This window comes from Chaetodon auriga, chromosome 21 (genome assembly GCF_051107435.1).
Source record: "Chaetodon auriga isolate fChaAug3 chromosome 21, fChaAug3.hap1, whole genome shotgun sequence".
In the NCBI taxonomy this organism is placed as follows: domain Eukaryota; kingdom Metazoa; phylum Chordata; class Actinopteri; order Chaetodontiformes; family Chaetodontidae; genus Chaetodon; species Chaetodon auriga.
In genome coordinates this window covers 13,270,200-13,295,691 of record NC_135094.1, presented here as the reverse complement: position 1 = coordinate 13,295,691, position 25,492 = coordinate 13,270,200, and the positions used below count along the sequence as shown (strand labels likewise).

Genomic DNA, 25,492 nt, shown 5'->3' with positions numbered 1-25,492 from the left:
GGTACGGATTCAAAACAGATATTAAGACCAGCGGCAGCGGCTTGCTTTACTTGGCTATCTTGTCTGATTTTACCCTGGGATCAGCTCAACAAGCCTCGGCTATAAATAGACACAGTGAGTGTTCTTGGGCAGACCACTGTGGTAGTGTGTGTGTGTGTGTGTGTGTGTGTGTGTGTGTGTGTGTGTGTGTGTGTGTGTGTGTGTCTTTAAGAATTCAGCTGTAATTTGAGCCCTATGAGAGAGAGAGAGAGAGAGAGAGAGAGAGAGAGAGAGAGAGAGAGTTACCACACACACCAACAACCACCCCCCCAACCCTCCATCATCTCTGTAATCGAGCGTCGAGCTGCGTGATCTGCACCCCTACAATTATGCACGCTTCGTGCTGGACGGGATCCTCGCTAAACGCCGCAAAGCTGGCGCAGGCACGGAGCTCCAGCCCCGCCGCATCCCCCGCGACTTGTTAGCGTGTGCGTGTGCGTGTGGAGCGAGAGGCGGGCTTCGTCTTGTTTATCAAAAAAAAAAAATGCCTCGACATGGCTCCGACTCAACGAACGCGGCTCTGCGAGCGACCCCCCGGAAAACGTAGCCAGCTGAGAGAGTGAGGCGCAAGTCATCTTAATGAAAGTCATAAGGTGAGTCCATCTCAGATCTCGTGTTTGCTCGGGTTTCCGATCGTGTGCGCGGCTGGTACACACAAACACGAGCAGGCCAGTGTTATTTACCCCCCCCCCCCACCATCAACACATTTCACAGGCACAGCAGCTGGCCAAGCAATGCGGCGTGGATCGGCCTTGTGTGGGCTGTTATATACACTATTCCTCGCTTTGAAGGCGATCCTCTATGATAACATGTTTGCTTAGAGTCATCGATGCTGGACGGCATCTCTTTAATGCGATCCGGCGATGCACGTAAGACTTATTTTCGAGGGGCTTTCGTTTCCTCGCTGTTTAAAGGGGGTTAAAAAAAAACTCGTTTTACGCAAGCGCATTTCAGCCTCGGTCGTTATAGGAACACATGAAGCAATAACAACCTTCCAGGAAGAAACTCGCTGCAGCCCTGCACGGTGGAAACAGACACCACTTCCCAGAAAATTGAGACCAGGCCTGGTTTGGAGGCGGGCCTGAACATGCCACTCTCAATCTGGGTAGTGGAAGCGCTGATATATCAGCGTGGGTCTCTTGGTGTGAGTTTTGGGTTAATTCCTCAAAACTTTCCACCTTGGAACTTGTAGCACATCTGCTTTTATGTCTCATGGCTGCAGGGGGTGGGGGGGAATAATTGGCTGTGATGATGCATTGCATGAGGCTTGATTGGAGATTAAAGTTTCAGCCACCTTTTATTAATCACAGCGCAGAATGAGGGCAGAAAAAATGCAGCCTCTCGCAGCTTAGAGAGTGTGAGCAGGTTGCTGTCTTCTGCCATTCCGTGGTTTCCCCCACTCTCATAATCACTGTCTCATATTTAGCTTTCGCTTGAACTCTCACGGCTCAATGAGCAGCAGCAGAGTCAGTTTATTGTGAGGGGTTTAACATTCATGCATCTTCAAAAGAAACACCCCACGCGCTCGTGGCTTTGCTCTCCTTGGTGCTTCAGCTGTTTCTTTATCCTTAAGTTGACCTCGGTAACCATTTGTCCTTGGCGGCAGGGTCCTACATGGCTCATCCAGGATACAAACATGCATGTGTGTACCGAAAACAACCCTTCGCTGCACTTTGTGAGAGTGGCCAAAGGATGTCTTGCTTAAGTACCCAGAAATGTATGGACTCTTTAAGTGTCCCTCTCATAACAAAAAAGTCTTCGTGCCTTGCAGCACAGCACATTAAAGTACTGGTGCTCACTGCCCACTAATGCATTAGGCCCGCAGGCAGGCACAAGGAGAGGACTCTGTGGGATTGGCTTTTCTTTCCCTGGTGACTTTTTCTTGGCTACAGCGCTTCGGTGAAGTTTGCTGTTTGTCCTCAGGCATTCTTCTGGCTTAACGCAGGAACAAAGGCAGGTAGAAAATCAGCAAGGCCAGAGCCCCAGGGAGTGAGATGCGAGTTTTGTGTGCCTGTGCTTAGAGATGTTAGTAATGGATTGTTTTTTTTAAAAGTTAACTGGCTCGGCCGCTTAGCAAGAGTCAAATATTTGCGTATAAGACAATATGCAAATAGCTCAGTGCAACACTCAGTGGTCTGGACTTACAGTGGCTGCACTGGACCTCTGTCACTGACATATGTTTACTGGCTCCAAGCCAATGTGCATGCACAGCTGCTGACTTTGAATCTGTTTTATCTTATAGCCTCACTTTTTATCCCAACATAGCTGTGACAAACGGGTGGCTTTAAGCCACAGTGCAGAGTTCTGCTGCACACCAGGTTACTCCAAGGCCTAGATTTGGACTTAAATTATGCATAGGTATGGAACGGAGTTTATTGACCCACCCCATGCTGATCACTCTGTATATCATGGTCCCATGCTCCACTTTCATTTTCCAACACATGGCTGAGCTGTGCCACCGGGGATGCTCGCACAGCAAAGCAGTCTCCCACAACCCCCCCTAAAATAGAAAATAGAATGTTAGCCTGCATTAGAGCTGTGTGATCAATTTAATGTTGACATTGTGATTTCCACTTGAGCGCTCGTATCAAAAGTTACTCCTGTCAATGTTTGAAAAAAAAAGCACCCGTCTGCGTTCCACAACTGTTGTTATATTCACGTGTCCTGGCATTTGGAAATGATCAGACCTTAACCTGCATGGGACTTGTCAATGGACATGGTAACCAGGTCGGACAGGTCACTGCTGTGTGTGTATGCATTTTAAGCAAAGTCCATGGTGCGTTAAAAAGCACCCTCTTATCTCTTTTGATCGTCAGCTTTAGCAGATGAGCATTTTTGTTGTAGAAGAGCTTCCCGAGAAAGAAGGCGTGTGTATGTGTTTGTGGTTTTAGAAGCTGTTTGTCCTGAAACCACAGTAACTGGTTTCACATACAGATACTTGGTACTTAAGTCCTCTCTGAAGAGCCACGCCTCCTCTGTAACGCCGACGCAGGAAGTCATACATTAACTCGTCATTGCCAAAAACTCAACTTGCCACATTTCTCAGCCAGCTCGCCAGCCAGGTTGTAGCAGAATGCTGAGTTGAACGCTACTACTACTGTAAACATCGGTGATAGTTGGTCATTTCCCACCATACATGAGGATTAATCCACCTTTCCTGGTTGAGGGCAGCGGCAGCTCTCCTACAGCAGCCGAGTTAAAAATTGACTGGGCCCCGAACGGCAGGTGTGTGGTTTTTGTTTTTTGTTTTTTTTCTGACGGATTGTTCGTGTTGTCAGGGGTCACCAGATACCAAACGCAGCAGCTGCTTTGGTTCGGCTGACCTGAAGGTCTCGAGTGACACCAAAGGAATATGGAGTCCTTGTGTTGGTCCACATGTTCACAATTGGAGAGTGTGCAGTTGCGAAGCTATGTGATTAAATCACACCTCCCAAGTCCACGCTCATGTGATCGGCTGAAGCAGCTTGTAAATGCAGATTCTACATGTATGTAATGTGTTTTTCATGAAAATAACAAACAGATACTTCCATTCATATTCAGCAATAAGTATTTTTGTGCAGAGAGTCTAACACAGTCTGTAACACCCGCTGAATTTTGTTGGAGGGTTTTTTTGTTTGCAGAAACAGAGCATGGCCAACTGTTCCCGTCTAACCTTTACCCCACTTTTCTCTCCATACTCCCACAGTGGGGTTGGGTGGCCATGGACCCATTCAGCCAGCTTATCCTCACCATCTCGGTGACCAGTTTCCTCACCTTCCAGTGGCTCTTCCACAAAGTCAGCCCCTGGATGTCCATGCGCATCAGCCCCGGCTTCCTCAGCCTCAGTGACAAGCAGAAGGTGGAGTGGAACTCAAGGTGACCTGACATGAACTCATGATCTCGATGAGCCTGAATATCTACATGCTTTAGCTGGGTCCAGAGATACACTCTGACAGGCAACCCACATATTTCCTGGGACGCTAGTATCTGACTCACTGGTAGGATGCACTGTATATTTTTTGCGATGTTTGCTCTACGTGCCACAGCTTCAAGGTGCCGGCAGCATGTTGGAAGCTCAGAGGACGGGTGTTTTGTTTTGTTTTGTTTTGTTTTATGGCCTTTTTTTTGTTTTTCGCTGATGCCTTTTGTCCGTTTAACATGTAACAAATACAACCCCGATTCCAAAAACATCAGGACGCTGTATGAAACATGAGTAAAAACAGAATGCAGATGAACTGTTTTTTAACTTTATGCAGTCATGTTCACACAGTGGTGAACGGATACAGTCGAGGAGCATTTCAGTTGTAGAGCTTCCTGAGAAAGAAAGTGTGCATCTGTGTGGTTTTAGAAGCCGTGTGTGCTGAAACCACAGTGACCTGTTTCAGTGCACGTATTGATACTTCATACTTTTTAAGATCGGCCCAGGAAGTCAGACACCAACTTGTCATTCATACAGTCAAAGCGGTGAACCTCGCTTCATCCTCGCTTGTGAGCACCTGAGCCTTTCCAGGATCCCCCTTTCATACCCAATCATGACACTATGTCAAAAAAGAATTAGCAAGTTTTGCTTTATTCATGTTTTACAGCATCCCAACTTTTTTCGAATCAGGGTTGTGCTTATTTCTGACTGATGTAGTAAGATCTTGCTTAGTTTTTACAGATTGTAAACACAAAAATCCTGAATCCATGAATTTTTCATGTGAAACATTCCCTAATATTCTTAAGTTGTCTTATACAACCATGTTTTCCCGCTTGTTGCCATCATTCCTCTTGGGTGAGGTAACATTTTACTGACAAATTTCATTGCTGGCATCAGCAGCACAAGCAGTCACACTGGTGTGAAACAAATCCCCAGTTTAAAGTTGTCATCCTTAACATTTTTGCCATAGTTTTTAGCGGGGATAGACTCCTCCTGTTCCAGCTTTGACTGGTCATGGCCACAGTTGTTGTGTCTGCCTCCACTGTGGGCTCGTATTTAGCAGCGGTGCCACATCCGTCAAATTAAAGCAACAATTTAATGAAGTGCCTCAAATGTTAAATACACTGATACCGTCCTCTGACAGTCGGATCATCCTTGTCTCATTTCATCAACAGAACTGTTTTGTCTCCACAGTCCGTCAGTCAGAATGAACAGGAAAGTCGGAGTGCTTCAGGGCCGCGGTGTTCATACTGATGACGAGGCCGTTTGATCAGACGAAGTGTCAGCTGCTGGCATCTGCGAACTTGTTATGGGAACACTGCAGATACGGGAACAACTAGATCAGAATGGAAAGATGGAGTGTGCTTGAGTCTAGAGAGAGACAGACAGGCTGCTGTGATCTTTAAGCCAACGCTCCGCTGTAGATTGAAGGCCGCTACGTGTCCGGCGGGGAAGAGTGTTCCGAGGGATCCGGCCTGGTCCAACTTGCATTAATCATTCATTTTCATTTTCTCTTATTGCTCATGAGAGCACTAGTGAAATTGAAATGGTCATGTGGTTTATGAGCAAATGAAAATTAACGATTGGTGGGGATGGGTCCAGGCTATGGGGATCCCTGTTGAGGCGCATGACTTTACAGATTGTATTTAAGCAGTGTAACAGTCAGTGTGGCTGTCTTTCTGTCTGTCTGACTGACTGACTGTCTCGCTGCCTTAATGACTGACTGGGACTGTGTGCCGCTCTGCCTGACCCTTCAGCAGTGTTTAATCTCTTAGTCTAATTGGTCTGAATCTGTGTGCAGGCCTGACAGGCAATCAGCTGATTCACGGCGAGTGCTAAAAATCCAGCCCTCTAAACCAGAGAGCAGCTCCGAGGCACTTTTCAAGAACAAAGAGAAATGCTCGCCTTTAGCGTGCTTATCTAACAGGAAATCTGTCACGTGTCCGTATCTGCCCTCGTCGGACAGGAAAAGATCATGTTTGTTTCGGTTTTCATTCCAGGACGGTGTCGACTTTTCATGCACTGTTGGTGGGAATCTTCTGTCTCCACATCTTGTTGTTTGATGATGCCGTCAATGAAGACCCAGTCTGGTGAGAGTTCGGCAGTGCATGGGGTTCTAGTAAGAGAGATTCTAGCTATATAAAGAGTTTTTTTTACCCTTTGCAAAACCAAAAACATGAGCGCACAAGTGTAAAGAATGGATTAAGCTCTTTGTTTGTCTGCTTTAAGGTTACCTTTAAACATTAGCGTGGCCAGCTCACCTACCGGAGTAACTTAGTATTACATCCAAGGCCAAGAGGTAATGTTAGCATACGGCCAGGGTTATGAGGTGGTAAAATCTGCTCACCCCAGTTGTCGTTTCATCTGATCTAAATCGGCCAGACACGAGAAACCAGCAGGCCTTTTGAGCTGTAGATCTTCCTGTTATCAAAGTAAACTGCATATGTGCTGGAACGGAAAGCTTGACAGGAGCAAGAGGAACGAGAGGGTGGGGCTTAGTGTTGAGACAAAATCTGGCAAATTTAGCTGTTAGTTAGATTCTAAAGTGACGATGTCCACCTCTGCTTGATGGGAGTGGGAAACCCCCTGTAGGCTTTGACCTATCTAGGTTCTGTCTACCTCAGTTTCCTTGTTGATACTACTTTTGTGTGTTTGTTTCTTCCAACAGGGGAGACCCTACACTGGTGAAGACTAATGTTGCCATCACAACAGGCTACCTCATATCCGGTAAGAGAAACATCCCGTTCGCAGTGGTGCTGGTAGTCAAAGTGAAACCAAGACAACATGCACGTAATTGATCAGAAGATGTGATAAAGCTTGATGGTTCATCAACCTGTACTTTAAGGCCATCTCTTCTCCACTGATCCCCTGATAACAACATATATAAAATACATCTAAAAATTACCCTTGCATATAAAGCAATGAAACTAAAATACAATACTTCACAAGATTTCACAAGAAAGAGTCAAATAAAAGACCTGAGTTTACACTGCTTTGTTCATCAAAAGAGATGTAAATTGATAAACAGGGATCAGCTTGTTTCTGCAGGTTGATCCATTTGCACGGTCTTTCAGAGCCTGACTGCTAACATCTGCCACCCAACTGTCTCATATTGCAAACACTGCTGCGCTCTAAAGCCATCCTCAGTTGTTCAGACTGCATCGAGGGGTTTAAGAATAGAGGCAGATGAATGGATATGAATTACATCTCCTGAGGATATGAATGAACCTTGGCCCTACTGCCCTTTATCAATTGTCTGTACTTGAAATGTTTTGATTGCACCAATAATGCGTTATCTCTGTTTCCCCCTGTTTGTTTTCCAGATCTGCTGCTAATATTTTACTATTGGAAGGCGATAGGCGACAAGTTTTTTGTAGTTCACCATCTGGCAGCGTTGTATGCTTACTACTATGTACTGGTGAGTGCCCTATTGTCCAATAGCAGAACGTGCAGGCAAGATGGGAAGGAGACAACCAAGGGTGAACAGCCGTGTCCTGTCAGGTTGGGTGTTTTTAACTGATTTAGCCACCATTCAGTCAGTGTCCATGACATGGCAGCCATGCAGCTCATGTAGGTTAGTTAAATATGCACAAGTCAAGGCCAGTGTGGTCACTGCAAACACGCCAGAGGAAGAGACTGTATGGATGTTTACAGTCCACCTCTGACAGAGGTTACAGTATCAGCTACTGTCCATGAGAGATGGTATGTTCCAGCAGGTGTCCTTGTTTGCCTGCTCAGTTTTGCCATTATTAACACATGGTTATTTTTTTTTTTTTAGCTTTTTAGAAATGCAAGTTTAGATGGTGTTAAGAGGATTGGATTACCTGCACTGATAATTGTAGGTGTCAAGTCGTTTCACTCGGGTGTAGCGGTTGTTAGAGCTGCACTTTTAAAGCCCTTAAACCAAAGAACAATACCGACTAACCCTCGTTATACACCAGCTCAGCTGTTTGGTGAAGGCTGTATTGGCGCCATTCTGTGTCATTTATGGGAAATCATCAGCGGGTATTGGCAATAGCCTGATGATAATTTCACAACTCATCTGAAGTGCTAATTACTGACTCATTGGTTATTGCTGCACTGCTAGCACACAGTCGGCTCTTATGTAGACACGCAGATAGCTCAGTGTGCTCGGCATTCATGGGCAGTGCTGTTCACTCTTGGTTCAATCTGAAACCCTCTAGGTCGCCAGGATCCGCGGATAATTATGACGGAAATGAATGACTATGGTATTTTTTGCATGGAATGCTCAATGATGGTACTGGCTGAAGATCCCCCCCCCCTCACCTTGCCCTTACAGTTTCTGTGCTTTCTGTTCGTTTTACTGACCCCCCCCCCTTAAATGTTGTGTGAATCTGACATAAGCTGAACTTTTCTGAGCTTAGCGCAGCTGAATGCCTAACTGTAACCACTGTGTGCATGCTGGCAGTTCTGAATCGTTCTACAAAGACAGGGCTTCCTCTCTTGTTACTGTGCATGCCAACAAACAGTATTTAACCTCCTTAATTACTTACCTGCCTATCTACAGTACCTCCCACCTGTCTGTTTTTGTGCCAGAGCCTAGTTCTGCCTCCTCTTTCTCTCCCTTACACTCCTCCTGAGACTCCCTGATGAGGGAAAAGTGACAAAGCCACACCAAAAAAATGTCAACCACATGACCCCAAGTGCATCAGCAGATAGTCAGGGCCTTTTTCTAACACCATGTTGAATGTACTCTGTCAGGTGTTTGAAACTAATACAGAACTGCTGTTGTTAATGCTCTTAAAAGTCAGTCTTTTCCTTTACACCCATTTTATTTTAGTTAAGCAAACTTACAGGGAATTCAGTTTGTTCCCCTGCAGTACTTGTTCTGTATTTTTCTACATAGAAGAAATGCAAAAGGACGTACAGTGTGCATTGCTCTGCCTCTGGGTGCCCATACTTAAACTGCTCTTGGATTTAAAAAAATGTGCTTTACATTGCTTAGTACTGTTCTTTTGGTTTTCAATTGCCATTGGCAAATGATTACATGATGTTGGTTAAAAAAGCGGTAAAGCACTATGGACGTTTTGTTTCAACCACCTGTTTAGAGTAAACCCTTCAGTCCAGATTTACATCTTACCCCGATCCACATCCCAGTCACCGGCTGGATTTACAGATTTCTTTTTTTCTTTAATGTGACACATCAGATTTAATTTTCTTGTCTGTCTTCACTGCATTGTGAATGAGGAATATTACTTTTCCACATTTCTGTGCCCGAGCAATAATAGTAAGAGTAAAGCGGTGTCGCATCTAAATTCAATAACTGACTGTAAATCCAGCCTTTCATGTAGACAAACCAGAGCAAGCACCTGTATCCAAAACTATTATGTAAATGAGATGAAGTAGGCCATACTGTTACTGGACACTCATGACGGTTTCCTCAGACTAGATCTGAAATTCATGCGGGAGAACAGAATGATTGCTCCGCATTAGTTAACTGTGGAAGGGGGAAAAAAAAGCCACGTTACCTTAGCCGTGTTACCTTTTGCGGTTAAAAACAAATTGGCGAACCCTTGATGTCATTTTCATTTTATTTAGTTCTGTACCAAGTCAAATTTGTCATATGTTGTCAAAGTGTCTTTATTAGTTAATGTGTTGAGTGTGTATATGTGGACGTATTCATGTCAAATACACGATGAATTCTGCCTACTCAATATTCAACCCTGAGGCTCGCAGCCAAATTAAGAATTCAGTTTAGTTAGATTTGGAGAAACCTGGATTTAAAGAAAATACAAAGCATCTTAATGTCATGAGCTTGTTGGTATGTTTTGATTATTGATTAGTCACTAATGTCTTGTTCAGAAGTCATTTTATGTTTTTCTTTCTAATAGCACCATAATGTGTCTTTGTGTGTGTTTTAACAGTCAAGTGTAGCTTAATCAAAAAGATGGAAGCGTGATGTGTAAATATTAGATGCATGCTTTCTTCTCAGTGTTGTAAGTGTTGCTTCTTATTTGCTTCCAATTGTGGTGGCATCTTTTCATTTTTTTTCTTCTAATATCTGTCTGTCCGTCTCTGTGTCCTCCGCTGACTTTTAACATAACTCGCCCCTCTTCAAACCCTACATGCAAAAACTGCCAACATCAAGTCGGGTTGTGTCATCCCCGTTCATGCAAAAACTACCAAAAGTGTTGTTGTGTCATTGAGAAACCCAGAGCAGGTCTTGATCTAGATGGGGACTTCTTTATTCCTGTCTTGTCTGCTGCTATTGCTGTTGTGTTGCACTGAGCAGATATGATGCCCAGTCACAGTATGGACTTACCAGTTCCTAGAGGTACTAGCATGCTCATGCTAGGTGGAAAGTTTACATCATATGGTACAAAAACTGAAATGCCCTGTTTGTATCATATAGTAAGTATGTTTCAGTGACCAGTTCTTGTTTCAGCCCTGACGGTAAGTCTTCTTTTACGTGCTGTACATGTCAGGCCACAGGCCAAATAACCTCGAGTTATATGTTCTTTGCACGTCTTGTAGTGAAATTGAATGCTGTGGTTTTGATGTTCGTCTTCGAGTTTGACTTAGGTAAAAATCACAGCACTCGATTTCTATAATGCACTTTTTTCAGGGAACATTTAATTCCAGTTTATTTGGCCCATGGCACAATTTTAACAGCATCGCTTTGGTCTTGAGTGCTTGATGTTCAAAGGTTACAGCTGATTTAGAAAGGTAGGTCAGTGTTTAAGATGGGGTGTCCTGAAAACATCTTGGTTTGAAGATCATCTTCACTATATTTAGCAGCAGCTGGAAATTGTGACCAGGTATTACCACACATATTGTTGGCTTCATCGGGAATTGTTCAGTCCAGGCACAAGGTGGGTAAAACCTGCTGAAGATGATCTGATACCTAAGACAACATGGAATTCAGGCCCTGATCTAAACGACACTGCTCTTTATTCTGCATGGCTTCTGATTGCTCCTTATATAATGGTGGCTGGCTGAATGTATGTGTGGTTGTACAGTATGTATAAGCCTGTGCCATGTTGATATTTGCTCAGTACCTCTTTAACGTTGAGGCGTTACTCAGAGGATTCGCCTTGCTGTGCGGTCTTTGCAGCGTGGTTCTCTGCTCTCTGGGTGAAAAGACATATGTGAGCTAGCAATAGTTGGCATATAGTTTGCTGTCAGGATGCATTTGTGATTATTGCCTTAATACTTGAGTGAGGTGATTATTATATTAATAAATGCAAAAATGTTTCTTTTTGTGTTGCCACTTTTGGGTGTTCCCTCTTGTGTCTTGGGGTTTTTTAAGGAGTAGATGATCTGTATAGATCTAGATGATCTGATGTACTGTGATATTTAGACAACTTATACTATAGAAAGAAAAAACATTTGTTGTCTCACTAGAAGCCAGTTCAGTGTTGGTCTGACTGATGCTTTTGCCAAAACTACCAGGCCATATTTTTGTGAAAGTGTACTGTCGCTTTATTCCGTAACGAGGTATCTCAAAAATCAAAATCTTGATTTTCATTTGGTTTTCTTTGGATATTCATGGTCTCCAAAGGATGAATCCTAAAGATTTTGGTGACCAATATTGTTTTTTGTTTTTTTTTAACAATACTATCTGAAAGGACGAGTCATTTCTCTTTTTGATAATGGTGCCATACTCAAGCAATACTCAGGACATTCATGCCCCTGAGGGAATTAACCTTTTGATTTGAAGACAAACGTGTCAACAGGCCTCGACTGTGAACAAATTGCTTGGATTAAAATCTTCTGTTTTGCCAACACAAGTAATCAAAAGTTCTGAGGCAGTTAATGTGCTCCATGTGCACATCACCACTTCTTTATGCTCTGTCATGGTGAGGACGAGTCTCTGCTCACAATAAATCAAGAGAATGAATCATTAGGAAGTCAAATTAAAGACCGGGCTAATTTTGGCCCGCAAAACTTGAAGGAATAATTGTGTGCCCTGAAGGAGAAGGCTCTTTTGTTAGATCTGCCAAATAGGTCTATATTTGGTGAGGACCTCATCTAATTTTAGACCTGAGTAATACTGTAAAAGCATTTCTTAAAATATGAAAAATCATATGGTTATGTCCCAAGAGGCCTAGGAATTATAGGCATATACCAACCATTTCGTCTCTGTTAATTGTACATCCAACAGTATCGAAGGTACTGAAGCTATAAAAAAGATATTATTAACAATATTACAAATGTGTTGGTATGTTGTGTGCCGGGGACATTTTTTTTTCTTTCTTCTTGCAGTGGTATTGAGCAGTAGTAGCAGTAAAAGTATAAGTCTTTATTCTAGTATTGTATCAAACTTGGTAAATGTTGGTATTGTAACAACATAACCCAAGTCACCTTGTTACTCTCAGGACCAGGTGGTACATCAGCTTCATGCCAGCTGATGTAAATGATTTGGTGTCTTGCTTTTGTCCCTTTCATGTTTCGTGCTCTTCCTCTTCTCACCTTGTTCTTCCAGGGCCAAGGAATGTTGCCTTATTTTGCTAACTTCCGGCTGCTTGCTGAGTTTTCTACACCATGTGTGAACCAGCGGTACGTACCTGCTTATGAATGACCTGGGATTTGGCTCTTTTAAATCAGGGTCGGAGCTCTGTTGACAGCATTTCTGGAGATTATATGTCAGAATGTGTACAAATCGTGAGGAATTTTAATGACATGGGGGTAATCTGCTGCTTGTTGCATGTTCTCCTTGTCTTCAGCTGGTTCTTTGAGATTATTTGAGGGTTGTCCAAATCCTCTTTAAACCTTTTATCTGGATTAAGTTGAAGTCAGACATACCTTAGAGAACAGTCCCACAACTGTTATATGTTTCATATTTACATCTTTTCCTGCTATACTCTGTTTCTTAACTATGTGTTGTGTTTCAGCTGGTTCTTCGAGGTACTAGGTTATCCTAAGTCCTCCCGGCCCAACATGGCGAATGGCGTTGCCATGGCTGTAGTCTTTTTCATGGTCCGCATTGCCGTCATGCCAGTCTACTACAGTCGCATGTATGCGGTCTACGGCACTGAAGCCTTCTACCTGGTGCCCTGGGGTGGCCGTGTAGCCTGGATCTGCTCCAGTATCTGCTTGGACGTCATGAACATTATGTGGATGCATAAGATAGCTCGCGGCTGCTACAAAGTGTTGCGGTCGGCACGCCAGAGCAAAACTGGCACACCTCAGGAGAATGGGAAGACGGATTAAGGGAAGCAGGGTGTCAGTGGTGAGGAAATGCCACAAGGGACAAAAAACGACGTCACTCTCAGTGCATTGGCAAGCAGCAGTGTGGACACTTGCCTGTCACACCTGGGACAAGTGATATCACGGGAGCGAATGTAATGAGGGAATTTCTTTGGAAAGCGGGCCGGTCACTGAGATGTACAGATGGACCATTTAAGTGGCCATCCCGAAGCCATGAAATGACCTCTTAGCAATACTCTGTGTGCATGGCCAATTATTTTTCTCTTGAACAATTTACCACCACACAAAAGAGGTCGTCCTGGGACAACGAACTGTCAGCCCCACCACAAATTGTCAAAAAGTTTACCATTCTTTACTTAGTTAGTGCTCAACAAAAGACTTTCAAATGTTTTTTATTGTTATTATTATTATTCTTATTATTACTGTTGCCTGGGTCCCAGAGTAAAAGTGATGAAATATGAGTCAAATGTTCACGATGAAGCGAAGATTTGAGGGAACTTCAAAAACATTCAGTAATTCCTCATTCATGGTCAGTGCCATAAAATCATTGTCAGATGCCTGTTGAGGAGAAGGGTCTGTTTTTTCCTCCTTAAGTCTTGAGCTAGATTTGCAGGGACTTGACTGCCTCAAGATGGGATTGCATCAAGTGCAAAAGAAGAGTAAGTACAGCTAAATCAGTTCATCACTCACCTACTGTCATTTAAAAAGCCAGCCTTTTAAGATGTTTATTGCAATATTGTGAGTCTGGGATGCATTTGAATGGTTTAAACCGTGTTGTCAGTACACTGTATGTCATCTGTTTCTTTTGCCTTGCTGGTGTCAAGGCAATTCTGAAAGACACAATGAAAGATAGCTGTTTTTTTTTTTATGAAAAGGAGGACAGACACGCTAAAAGGGAAACTGAATGTCATCCCTGTGTTTGTACACTTAACTTTCCTTCAAGAAACACTGAAGCAACAGATCGCGAGAGCTTTTTTAAATCCCCGTATTCTAATGTGTGTACAAACTGATGTTTCACAGGTTAGAAAAAGTCTCACATAGGCAAAGATGTATTGTTGTGCGAAAGGGTGAAACTGACCTGGGGTGCTGATTCAGAATCAGCGTCATAAGCAAACCTATAAATCCCAGAGTTCGGTCAAAGAGCAGCTGCTGTGGAGCGTTCAAGTGCACTGAGAGGCTTGGTGGGATATGTTTATAGGATTCTGTCACTGTCCAGTCCAGCATCAGGTCCTTAGGTTTTTAGAATATCCACACTTCCTATTTGTGATATCTTTTTAGGCACAAACTGTTAAAGGAAACCCTGGGCAACATTTGCCAAACAAGCTGCATGCTGCTATATGTGTTTAAGGAATTGGAGATTTTAGCCATCAAATTTCAATCCAGTACATGATTTGAGCACATTATTTTGAATTTGTTTCTGCAGTTTTATTGTGAAATCAAAGACAATAGTCAGTGTTTCAGATGGTGATAGTTCTGTATGTGTCAAAAAATCTTTTGTAATTGTTTTAGAGCATTGTGATACAAATAGCTTCTGCCTCATATTACATATGATTTCTGATCAGATGTTAAACACAGTGTGCACTGCCCTATTTATTCATCGGATGGATACAAGGATTGTGTAGTTTTCTTTCAGTGGACTCGAGTATCTGGAGATTCACGTTCTGATTGTTTTCTTAAGCATCGTTCCACTGACGAGCAGTCACGATCATCTTACACTGAACACAGGTCTGTGCGGAGGTCTTTCAGACAAATGCGTCATTGGGTCAAATTAAAAGTAATTCGTCGCTGATTTCTGAAACGTGTACTTGAATTTTCATTGTAAATGTATCTTTTGAGCTGTACATCAAAAGCTTCTGTCTGATGTTTGGTGAAGCAAGAAACGGGGATGGCGAGTTCCGAAAGTCCGCCTTGCCATGTTCAGCGTTTGATTTTGTTGCCTTTTTAACAGCTACTTCTGATTGCACAGTGAATCTTTTGTTACGACTCCTTGCAACGCGTGTGTTTTCCATGTATGATGCCTGTCTAACGTGATTGTTTTGGCCTTTGTAATAGATCCGTTTCAAATGTAAAAACCAAGAGGCTTGTTAATGCTGGTTGCTTTAGTGCTTTTGTTTTATCATGGTTTTAAAATGTCAGAGATCTATGTATTTGTGCCACTGCTTAAGCCATTACTACTCCTTAGTGCAGACTTTTTTTTTCTTTTTTTTTTTCTTTTTAAATCCATCAGCATTTGCATACAACAGTGCCAACTTGCAACCATGATTTGATGGCTCAGATCAGTTCTGTTCACACAACGGCTAGTTCGGCGTGGTGAAATGGTGCAAAAGACTTCTTTCAGTCACGCCATCCATCACAGGCGGTGTGTTTGGAACAGGATGGACTGATTATGGATGGATGTCATCTACATTACGTGTGGATATCACTATCTCACATCTTAGAAAAGAGTCAGGATATGGTGTTTGTTAATATTTCACTGGAATTAAATGGCGGCAGCGGGCCCCTTCTGGTAGAATCAGGGGCGGCTCTGTGGGCAAGGTCATGCATGGTCAATATGGTCTTCTTCTTCATGCACCCTCTATAACTGCATGCGATATTGCATGGGGATTGCACTGTAAACAAAATAGCATATACATTTGCAAGCAAATTTTGTTCGTTTTCTTTTTTCTTAGTACATGTACATATAATGTTTACTTAAACGTTATTCTTGTACTGTGCCACATAATGTAATCCACAGATGATGATAATGATGTAATGAGAACATCATAAAGCAGATATTTAGTATAATATCCAGCACAGAAATAATCAGTAAGGGAATACTTGAATACTAATCAGCACAGTTTATAACAATCTGGGCAGTGCAAATAAACATTAATCCTATGAGCATCTTGCATTATGTGCGTACCATTGTTTTTATTTATTAATCCAAGAGATGTAGGCATAAAGCAAAGCAGATGCTGTGGTAATGGAGAGACCATGGTGCTGCTGACAGCTAGTGAAACAGGTGTTGGTGTTTCTGTTCTGAATGTTGGGGAGATGCAAGTAGGTGGAGTGTTTGGTGACATTCTATGAATGTATTGGAGGAGAGAAAATATTTGTCATTTACATTTTCATTTGTTCTTTACAATAAATACCAAATTAACCGACGTGATGTGTATCATTCTGACTTGTGTAGCTCGTTTAACGAGCCTCTAATGACTTAAATATGGATTCCATGATGCCGCCAAGAACATGATCAAGATCATTACGACAAAAGTCTAATTGGTTTGATACGCCATTATTTGAAGACATCATTGTGTTTTCTATGTCAATGAATACAACCCTGTTTCCAAAAACATTGGCACACTGTGTAAGAAGTCAAATGCTGTGCTGAATGCACATCAAATACTGAAACTGAGAAATGTCATTGTTTTTCAATTTGATGCCAGCGACAGGTCTCAAATAGTTGGAAGAGTGGCAACAAAAGACTGGAAAAGTTGTGAAATGCTAAAAGAAATCACCTGGTGGGACATGTCACAATGAATTAGGTTAACTGCCAACAGGTGAGTCACATGATTGGTATAAAAAGAGCCTCCCAGAGAGGCTGAGTCTCTCTGAAGTAAACATGGGGAGGGGTTCACCACTCTGAGACACACTGTGCTGGCAAATAGTAAAACAATTAAGAAGATTTTTTCAAAACATAAAATTGCAAAGAATTTGGAGATTTTATTGTTTGCAGTACATTTTATTAAAAGAGAGATCAGAGAATCTGAAGAAAGCTCTGTACAAAGGGACAAAGACTACAAGCAATACTGGATGGCTGTGATGTTCAGGCCCTCAGACAGCACCACATTGAAAGACATGACATGAGGCATGATTCTGTAGTGGACATCACTGCATGGACTCAGGAAAACTTCCAAAAAACATCTTCTGTGAACACAGTTCATCACTGCAGCCACAAATAAAAACTGAAACTCTGCCATGCAAAGAGGAAACTGTGTATTACCAGATCCAGAAACGCAGCCGTCTCAAGTGAGCTCAAGTGTCCTGTAGTCAACATTTGAAATTCTTTTTGGACACTGCGTCGTCCAGACTAAAGAGGAGAGGGGCCATCCGGGTTGTTATGAGGTATGAGGGTGCATTAGTGCACATGGCACAAGGGTAACCTGTACATTTGTGAAGGGAAGGCCTTGCTTATTTCAGCAAGACAGTGAGACACCTGCACGTATTCCAACAGCATGGCTCCATAGTAAAAGAAAACTGGCCTGCCTGCAGTCCAGACTTGTTGACCCTTGTTGGCACATTATGAAACGTAAAATACGACATAGGAGACCCCGAACTGTTGAGCAGCTGAAATCGTGTATCAAGTAAGAATGACAGAACATCCCACTTTGAAAATGACAGCAGTTGGTCTCCTCAGTTCCGGAACACTTACAGAGTGATGTTGGAAGAAGAAGCGATGCAGCAGAGAGCTCATCGAGTTTTTGAAACGGGTTTCATAACACACTTGCAGTGGAGACAGTAATCAACTGCAACTTCATATTTTGTCCTAATTAACCACGTGTATATAACCAAGAACATTTTGTCATGACTGTGACAGTCTCTATCGCGCGCCTCGTCACCATAACAGGTAATGTCTCACATGAGCCACTAGAGGGAGGTGTTGTCCTTTAATTTCTGTGTCTCTGGCCTCTTTTCCGATATCTGCCCTTTTCTAATGCTGGGGTTTTTTTTGTTTTTTGTTTTTTTTCCTTTTTTGGTGTACATTAACAAACCATAAAAACTGAAGTGTCCCTAAATGTTGGTGGCCAAAGAGTGATCAAAGTGCCCAACTGTTAACAGAAAAGACACTTGCTGTATTTGGGAATTGAGCATAAGGTTTCCTTATGTAACTATAGAGGGTTAGCTCTGCAAACACACACACACACACACACACACACACACACACACACACACACACACACACACACACACACCCACCAAGAGTAAGTATTCAAGCCTCTTACACTTTAAATTAAAATATTAGTGTTTTGTTGTTGTTGTTTTTTAATGTTTTTTGGTTGTTGTTGTTGTTGTTGTTGTTGTTGTTGTTGTTGTTTTTAATTTCCCACTAATGCTAATACTTTCTGCCAAGAGGGTTACATTTTCCCCTGGTGAGAGTTAGGACCAAATAACTTTTCAGACTGAACATCTGTCAAGAGATAACATTTTTTTCTCAAACAGGGATCCACCGAGTCTTCAACAAAGGTGCTACTGCATAGCTCATGTCCCATCTCCTGTATCATGTGATAATTGAGTGGGTCACGGTTTGAATTCTGCCACGTGGTGGTATCTGTGTCAATGTTTGAAGTATGAGGGCATTTGAATGACCTTGGGGAGAAAATTGGATAATCAGCATGATTGCCTCTGTTTAGATTATACCAGGGAAGATAGTAGCCCTGCATGACAGGAGTTCAATCTGTTCTTACTTGCTCAGTCTATAGGTCACTTCTACTGCACATCCTTCCAAGAAAAATAGTTCGAGGTAAAAATAAAAACACATATATGTCATAAAGAAGGATATAAAGAACAAAGGGAATATGAGGACAACACGCTTTCAATTGATATAAGGCCATAAAGCATTATTGCAACTTTGATCACTAAAGCAGATAAAAGAGATTACTGAACTCAGGCTGTAACTCCCTGCTGGATTATCACACTAATGGTTTTACAGACTCAGTTACAAAACTGTTTTTTTTTGTACATGTTACTTACTTACTTACTATCCATGCAGTATTCAACTCAATGAACTGAATGACAATTTAAGGAAATAAAAACTACACATGATGGCCAATAAAAGTGCAGTGCAGATTTTGCAATGCAGTCAGAGAGACCAAAGGTGCCCTACGAGGTAAACACTCAAACTGCACGATACGTTTCAATGAAAAGACAAAAGAACCTACTTTCTGTAAAATGGCTCCTATTAAAGAAGACCTGGGTGAAAAGGTGGAATCATTGTTGATGTTTTTAGATAGATAACAAAAAAAAAAAAAAAAAAAAAACAAGCAACAGGTAACTAAGTACAAGTAACAAGTAACGTAGACTGTACATAAGTACATAAAACTTAAACTTATTCAAAAGATGGGCTGCTTTTCTGAGGTCATGGAAAGCTGACTTTTGGAGACAGATGGTTGCACCATACCACAAACATATGATGATCATATAGAAGATGATGCATGGCTGTAGATTACCAAACAATATATGAAAGAGTTTCAATTACAATTACAGTCATTTGGCAGACACTTTAATCCAAACATATATACATGTGAATTCATACACCGATGGCACAGCATCAGGGGCAGTTTTGTGGTTCAGTATCTTGCCCAAGGATACTTCCACACAGGGATCGAACCACGGACCTCCTGATTGGCAGACGACCGCTCTACTGCCTGAGCCACAGCCGCCCCGGGTGAGGTGAATCTTAAAACATCTACAGCAGTCTAATACAGCATACACAAGAATGCTGCAGTAATATTTATACAAAAACATCAGATATGACAATAAAACACTGATAAGGAACATTTTACTGCGGAATGAAAGACTTCAGTTTGCTCAAGGCTTAATTGTTTTCTCTGAACTGGGTTTCATGAATTCAATAAAGTCTTACCAGAGGGCAGATACCTTTGTAAAGTGAGATAACTCCTTTCACTCCACCCCCTTACACACACACACACACACACGCACACACACACGCACAACATAGACAACAGCTTTAAAGGGTGTGGTTTGCACTGTACTTTGCAGTATTTATTCAGAAGCCTCTGCGTATTCTTCACTACTCTGTCAGCAAAAATGGCCACAAACTTCTCCAAGAACGCAGAGGAGAGACCAGAGCCTTATAAAGCAGATGTCAAAGGTAGGTTGACTTTTCACGCTACTGAACACATGCATTGGCTGAATGACATTGCTGAAGGTTTTGTGCTTCTCATGAAGGGAATATTCCCAGCTGGCTGCAAGGCACGCTGCTGCGTAATGGCCCGGGCATCTTCTCTGTGGGGGACACCAGCTACGAACACTGGTTCGACGGGATGGCCATCATGAACAGCTTCACCTTCAAAGACGGTTGTCCTTGCATTTTTAACTTAAAGGGCATTCAGGTGTAACTGATGAAATAAAAAAGAAACAAACATTTCGAAAGCCGGTTTTGCTTTCCAGTTTCTGATCTGTGACTTTAAAAGTTATAAACAATGAGCCATAATTCCTGCATAGCATAGCTTGTTGTGTTACAGTGTCACAGCCACTAAACGAACACATGAAATGCAACTACAAATAATGCTTTGCAGGTGAAGTGACCCACAGGAGCAGATTCCTTCGAAGTGACACCTATAAAGCTAACATGGCTGCAAACAGGATAGTCGTGTCTGAAATGGGGACGATGGCGTACCCAGACCCAAGCAAGAACTTCATTGTCAAGTGAGCATGCTTCTTTTATTCAAACTGTTGTATCACTGTCTTTTCGTTTATGTTTACCATCTGTAACATTTACAATGCATAAACAACATGACAGACAAGCAGCCAACAGTTTTCTAATGCATGTGTTGGATGGCACATACCTCCCTTTCAGATATATATCTTGACATGTCTTCCTCTCAGGGCAATAACCTTTCTCAACCACACTGTGCCTGACTTCACTGACAACGGCGCCAGCAATTTCATTAAATACGGAAACGACTACTATGCCACCTCTGAAACCAACTACATCCGCAAGATTGATCCCGTGACTCTGGAAACTCAGGACAAGGTGACATCATCTGCTGATCTTGATTACTCACCATCCTTCCCCATTTACACTGTAATGTGATTGCTTATTATTTACCTTCTCTGTTCCTCAATCGTGAACCAAATGATTTCATCTTCTCTTCACTCGGTCGTAAGCATTCGTTATCTTAAAGCCGTCTGCAGGTGTAACAATAAACTCCCAGAGAGACAAAGAACGACGTTGTGCTTTTTAACACAAAATTGCCAGAACAACACACGTCTAAATGAAGGGTTGATTTCGGAGCTCATGAGCTGCTGAATTATGTCACACAGGTGGACTACATGAAGTACCTACAGGTGAACTTGTGTTCGTCCCATCCACACTATGACAAAGAGGGCAACACCTACAACATTGGAACTTCGATAGCAGAGAAGGGCAAGACCAAATACGTGCTGTTCAAAGTTCCTGCTGTGCCAGAGAAAGGTATATAAACCTCAAAACCTCCTTTGTTACTAAGGAACTGAACTATTGTATTTATATAGGAATACCAAGACTTGACACCATTTTAAATGTCTTGTTGATTCACTTATGTCCTCTTTTGTTATTGTTGTTTTACCTTTCCTTTGCTGTTTTTTTCTTTCTAACCCTCTCTAACCCCTAACCCTACCCCTAATCCTGACAACTAACCCTAAACCCCTTAACTCCTAACCCTTTTCTCTTCTTGCCTTAAAACCTACAGACAAAGGCAAGAATGTCCCTGCATTGAAGAACGTGGAGGTGATCTGCGCAGTTCCCTGCCGCACGCTGCTCACACCCAGCTACTACCACAGCTTCGGCATGACGGAAAACTACTTCATCTTCATCGAGCAGCCTCTCAAACTGGACATCCTCAGGATGGCCACTGCGTACATGAGGGGGGTCAACTGGGCGAGCTGCCTGAAATTCTGCTCTGAGGAAAATGTAAGGGGTCACTGCTGTTTTTTTTTGTTTTTTTTATCAATGTCATACGTGTTGTCCTTCATATTCATCCTGCTGAGCTAAGTATGACGTAGATACCAGGGGGAATGAACCAGTGTTATGGACTCTGTACTGTCTATCTAAATGCTTATTTCTTCGGCAGACTCTGATTCACCTGATAGACAGAAAGACGGGCAAGCAGGTCGAGACAAAGTACTGCACTGGAACAATGATTGTCTACCATCATGTGAATGCCTTTGAGGATGACGGTCACGTGATCTTTGACGTTATCGCCTACAAGGATAACAGCCTTTATGAAATGTTCTACTTGAGCAAGCTGAAGGAGAACAAGGAACATGATGATGCCTATTCCAAACCAAGCTACAAAAGATTTGCACTTCCCATCAACCCAGAGAAGGTGGGATTTTTGAAAAAAGGGATTGATTTCATCCTGAAATTTAGAGATGTTCCTCTTATGCTTAATTTTGACTTTTTGACTATTGTTTTTTGCAGGGCACTCCAGTCGGAGAGAACCTGGTGAAACTCAAATACACGACAGCCAGCGCTGTGAAGGAGAAAGAAGGCAAACTCAAGTGCCAGGCAGAGGTGCTCTGTGAAGGTAAAACCAAAGCCACTCAAATAGACACATCAAGTAATCATTGGTCAAGTAGTGTTTCCTACATTGTGTCTTTTTAAGAGTAATTGATTTGTTCATACACATACATACATTGCTTTTAAATCCATCAGGTTTTGAATTACCCAGAATTAACTATGACGTCAATGGCAAGAAGCACCGATTTGTCTACGCAAACTGTGTGGAGGAGTCCGCACTGTCAAAGCAGGTAACATTCCCTATTGTTCTTCATCTGGCTTTTGTGAAACAGAACTGTTGGGAACATCCGTTTTTGTTATTTCATAATGTCATTTGCCAAGACCGACTCAAATCGTGCAGACTCTTGAAGTGATATTTTTGATGCTGGACTATTGGGAAACAGATTCTTCCTGACAGCATTGTTTTTAACAGAGGTAGGAAGCAAATTGCAGAACTGAGAATTACCAGCTGACGCAACCGAAGGAACAATTTGTTGAACTATGAATTACAAATTGCCCCAATGAACAGCCTCTTGCCTGTCATTGTGATACCCACACGTCCATTCCACTGGGTACACTTGACACATACATCAAGGTACCCGAAACAATGCAAAGAAGCCATAACCTGGTGAGGCTTCAAAGTATTCAGTAAGAAAGCTCTTGCACTTCGGAAAAGAGCTTCCTTTGCGTCTCAGTGCATACACATGGTCCAGAGTTATATTGCCTGCAAAGAGGAAGGCACAAACAATGGTTTAAACAATTAGATATTTTTATTTATTCCCATTTGACAAAGGATCCCATCCTCAGACGCAAGCTTTTTCTTTTCTTCTGAATTTTAATGGATTTTGGATATGGGTTTTACACAGTGTAAAACCTAGGGAATAAAAGACAGGATGAGCAAAAGGAAAGGCAAACATTATGCAGATGAAAGTCATTGCTAGAGCTTCCTTTCAGGAAGATGGGACCTTGCACATTTGCGTCAGACACCTTTGCCTTACTTTGAGCCTCCCCCCCGGACTATAAAAACTAAGAATATTGTCTTTCCTATATGCCAGCATATAAAATCATTTCATCCCAGCTGCAACAACAAGAAACATGTCACTGAACCGCTGTCACATTTGCTGCTTGCATTAAGATTAAGCAAAGTTTGGAGTTTACATGTTCTCCTTGTGGGCTTCTGGGTTTTTTCTGGGTGCTCTGGTCTCTTCCCGCAAGTGATCCATATATCGGGAAAGACTTGCTTCCTGAAAATACACAGTCCACTGACAGTACTCCGTCTGTTTTGCAATTTTATAGCTCATTACCACATATATGGCTTGCAATTGGGCCAAAGTACTGCATGTGCAAACAATGTGTACTAGATAAGCTCTTCATGCTCGGCGCTGTTGATGCAAGTGAATGGAGAAGAATGAGATCAATGGGAGCAAATGTTTTGGTCTTAAGTGGATATTTTTTTTTTATGTTTTTTTTATGGTTAAGCATTTGTGTTTAAATAATACTGATCACAACCTTCCTGAGGGTGTTATCAGATACAGTATGAGGAACTCAGAGTGCTCGTTTTTCATGCTTTGTTATGAGTTGTTTCTACAGGTTGAATAAAAATCATTTCCCCAATCTATTCACTTATTCTAGATTGCGAAGTTTGACACAGAAACCAAGGAAATGATTTACTGGGGTGAGGGCAACTGCAGTCCATCAGAGCCAGTGTTCATCCCCAGACCTAATGGAGAGTCAGAGGATGATGGTGAGAATACTGTGTGGCATGCATGCACAACGTATGACAAGCGTATGCTACTACAGAGCAAAAATGGATAAGAATACCAGGCTGTAAAGATAAGAACCCTCAGTAATTACATCTGAATCGATGACACTGTATGTTAACTGTACAAAGGAACAAAAGAACAAGAAGATCTTAAAACTTGCCGTCATCTGATGTGATTCCTTAGTTTTTCGACATTCTGCTATGCAATAAGCAATAATAACCTCTTCCTTTCGATTTGCAGGTGTGGTCTTGTCATCAGTCATGAACTCTGACCCAGGCCAGTCTGGTTTCATTCTGATTCTTGATGGCAGAACATTCCAAGAAGTAGCTCGAGCATACGTGAACACTGCGCTGCACAAGGACGTGCATGGATTTTTTATCCCACAGGGCAATTAGCCTCTGTGTATGTGTAAGCTCTACAGTACTGTACTGTGTGGCACAGGAATCTATTTGATCATTTCAGGCAAAAGCGTGATGAGGATGTGCACGGTTTCATGGGCTACTTCATCTCCATAGAACTGATGTGATTGTATCAACACAAATTTTTCCTGGTATGTTTACTAAGAAACATGCAGATTTATAGATTCTCAGTGGGTCAAAATATTGTAAGCTTGTATTTGTATTACTGTTATGAAGCACATATTATTCAATTGTACTGCAATTACCATTATTCACATATTCTATTATACTGCTATGACCATTATTGAATTTGTGCTTCGCATTTTCATAAAATAAAACATCCGAAGCTTAAGTGTTATGTATTCCCATTCTTTGGTCAGACAAGAGAATAAGAACGATTCCAATACTCTGATTTTGGGAAGTGTGGTTGCGAGCAATTGTTTTTAGGACACCGTCTCTTTCAAGGCATTTTATCATCTGTTGGCAACACACCTGTGCATGTACTTCCTTTTATCACCTTTAACCTCCTAAGCAATCTGAGATAAATTAATTCACAAGCAAAGTCCATTCGCTTGCATCACTGAGGCATGCAATTATAATTTCAATTACATCACAGTGGCCTATATACCCACTGTTTGTTTCAATAATTGAAACACACTTAAAGAATGATCAATTTTATTGAATTCTGAAAAAAATAATTATGATTTATATGATGAAATGATAACTTATTACTAGAATGTCACAAATGAGGTCAGCAATGGCAAGGGTTAGGGTACTACTTACTCGCAACAACATACAATGAAACGCAAAGGTCGGTTTTTCCATAAGAGTGGATAAAATAAAAGGACAACAACTATGAACTGACTGAGGTCAGCAATGTTTGATCATGATGCAATAATGAGTTCATATTGACCGTAATGCGATGAACTCCATAAACATGCAGCATGTGGGCATGTGTCGA

At 42.0% G+C, this 25,492-nt stretch overlaps 2 protein-coding genes across 2 annotated transcripts; both read left to right on the top strand.

Annotated features, from left to right (window-relative positions):
• Positions 1 to 252: 252 nt before the first annotated feature.
• Positions 253 to 16,251, top strand: LOC143339762 (TLC domain-containing protein 4-B-like). Its single transcript, XM_076761202.1, has 7 exons — positions 253 to 632; positions 3,725 to 3,894; positions 5,938 to 6,027; positions 6,606 to 6,664; positions 7,261 to 7,355; positions 12,384 to 12,457; positions 12,793 to 16,251. The coding sequence occupies exons 2-7, from the start codon at positions 3,740 to 3,742 to the stop codon at positions 13,109 to 13,111; spliced, it is 792 nt and encodes a 263-aa protein (XP_076617317.1). The 5' UTR covers positions 253 to 632; positions 3,725 to 3,739; the 3' UTR covers positions 13,112 to 16,251.
• Positions 16,252 to 19,915: 3,664 nt separating this feature from the next.
• Positions 19,916 to 24,862, top strand: bco1 (beta-carotene oxygenase 1). Its single transcript, XM_076761638.1, has 11 exons — positions 19,916 to 19,979; positions 20,057 to 20,185; positions 20,407 to 20,536; positions 20,717 to 20,864; positions 21,155 to 21,305; positions 21,562 to 21,782; positions 21,943 to 22,197; positions 22,293 to 22,398; positions 22,527 to 22,621; positions 24,003 to 24,114; positions 24,374 to 24,862. Exons 1-11 carry the CDS (start codon positions 19,916 to 19,918, stop codon positions 24,526 to 24,528), a joined length of 1,566 nt encoding a protein of 521 aa, XP_076617753.1. The 3' UTR covers positions 24,529 to 24,862.
• Positions 24,863 to 25,492: the final 630 nt, after the last annotated feature.

Bases quoted from the DNA above. Each gene is read 5' to 3' on its own strand.
- LOC143339762 (XM_076761202.1), top strand. From the start codon at position 3,740: ATGGACCCATTCAGCCAGCTTATCCTCACCATCTCGGTGACCAGTTTC. The intron at 6,028-6,605 runs GTGAGAGTTCGG...TTCTTCCAACAG, and splicing joins GTCAATGAAGACCCAGTCTG to GGGAGACCCTACACTGGTGA. The intron at 7,356-12,383 runs GTGAGTGCCCTA...TTGTTCTTCCAG, and splicing joins ATGCTTACTACTATGTACTG to GGCCAAGGAATGTTGCCTTA.
- bco1 (XM_076761638.1), top strand. From the start codon at position 19,916: ATGGCCACAAACTTCTCCAAGAACGCAGAGGAGAGACCAGAGCCTTAT. The intron at 20,186-20,406 runs GTTGTCCTTGCA...AATGCTTTGCAG, and splicing joins CAGCTTCACCTTCAAAGACG to GTGAAGTGACCCACAGGAGC. The intron at 22,622-24,002 runs GTAACATTCCCT...CACTTATTCTAG, and splicing joins AGTCCGCACTGTCAAAGCAG to ATTGCGAAGTTTGACACAGA.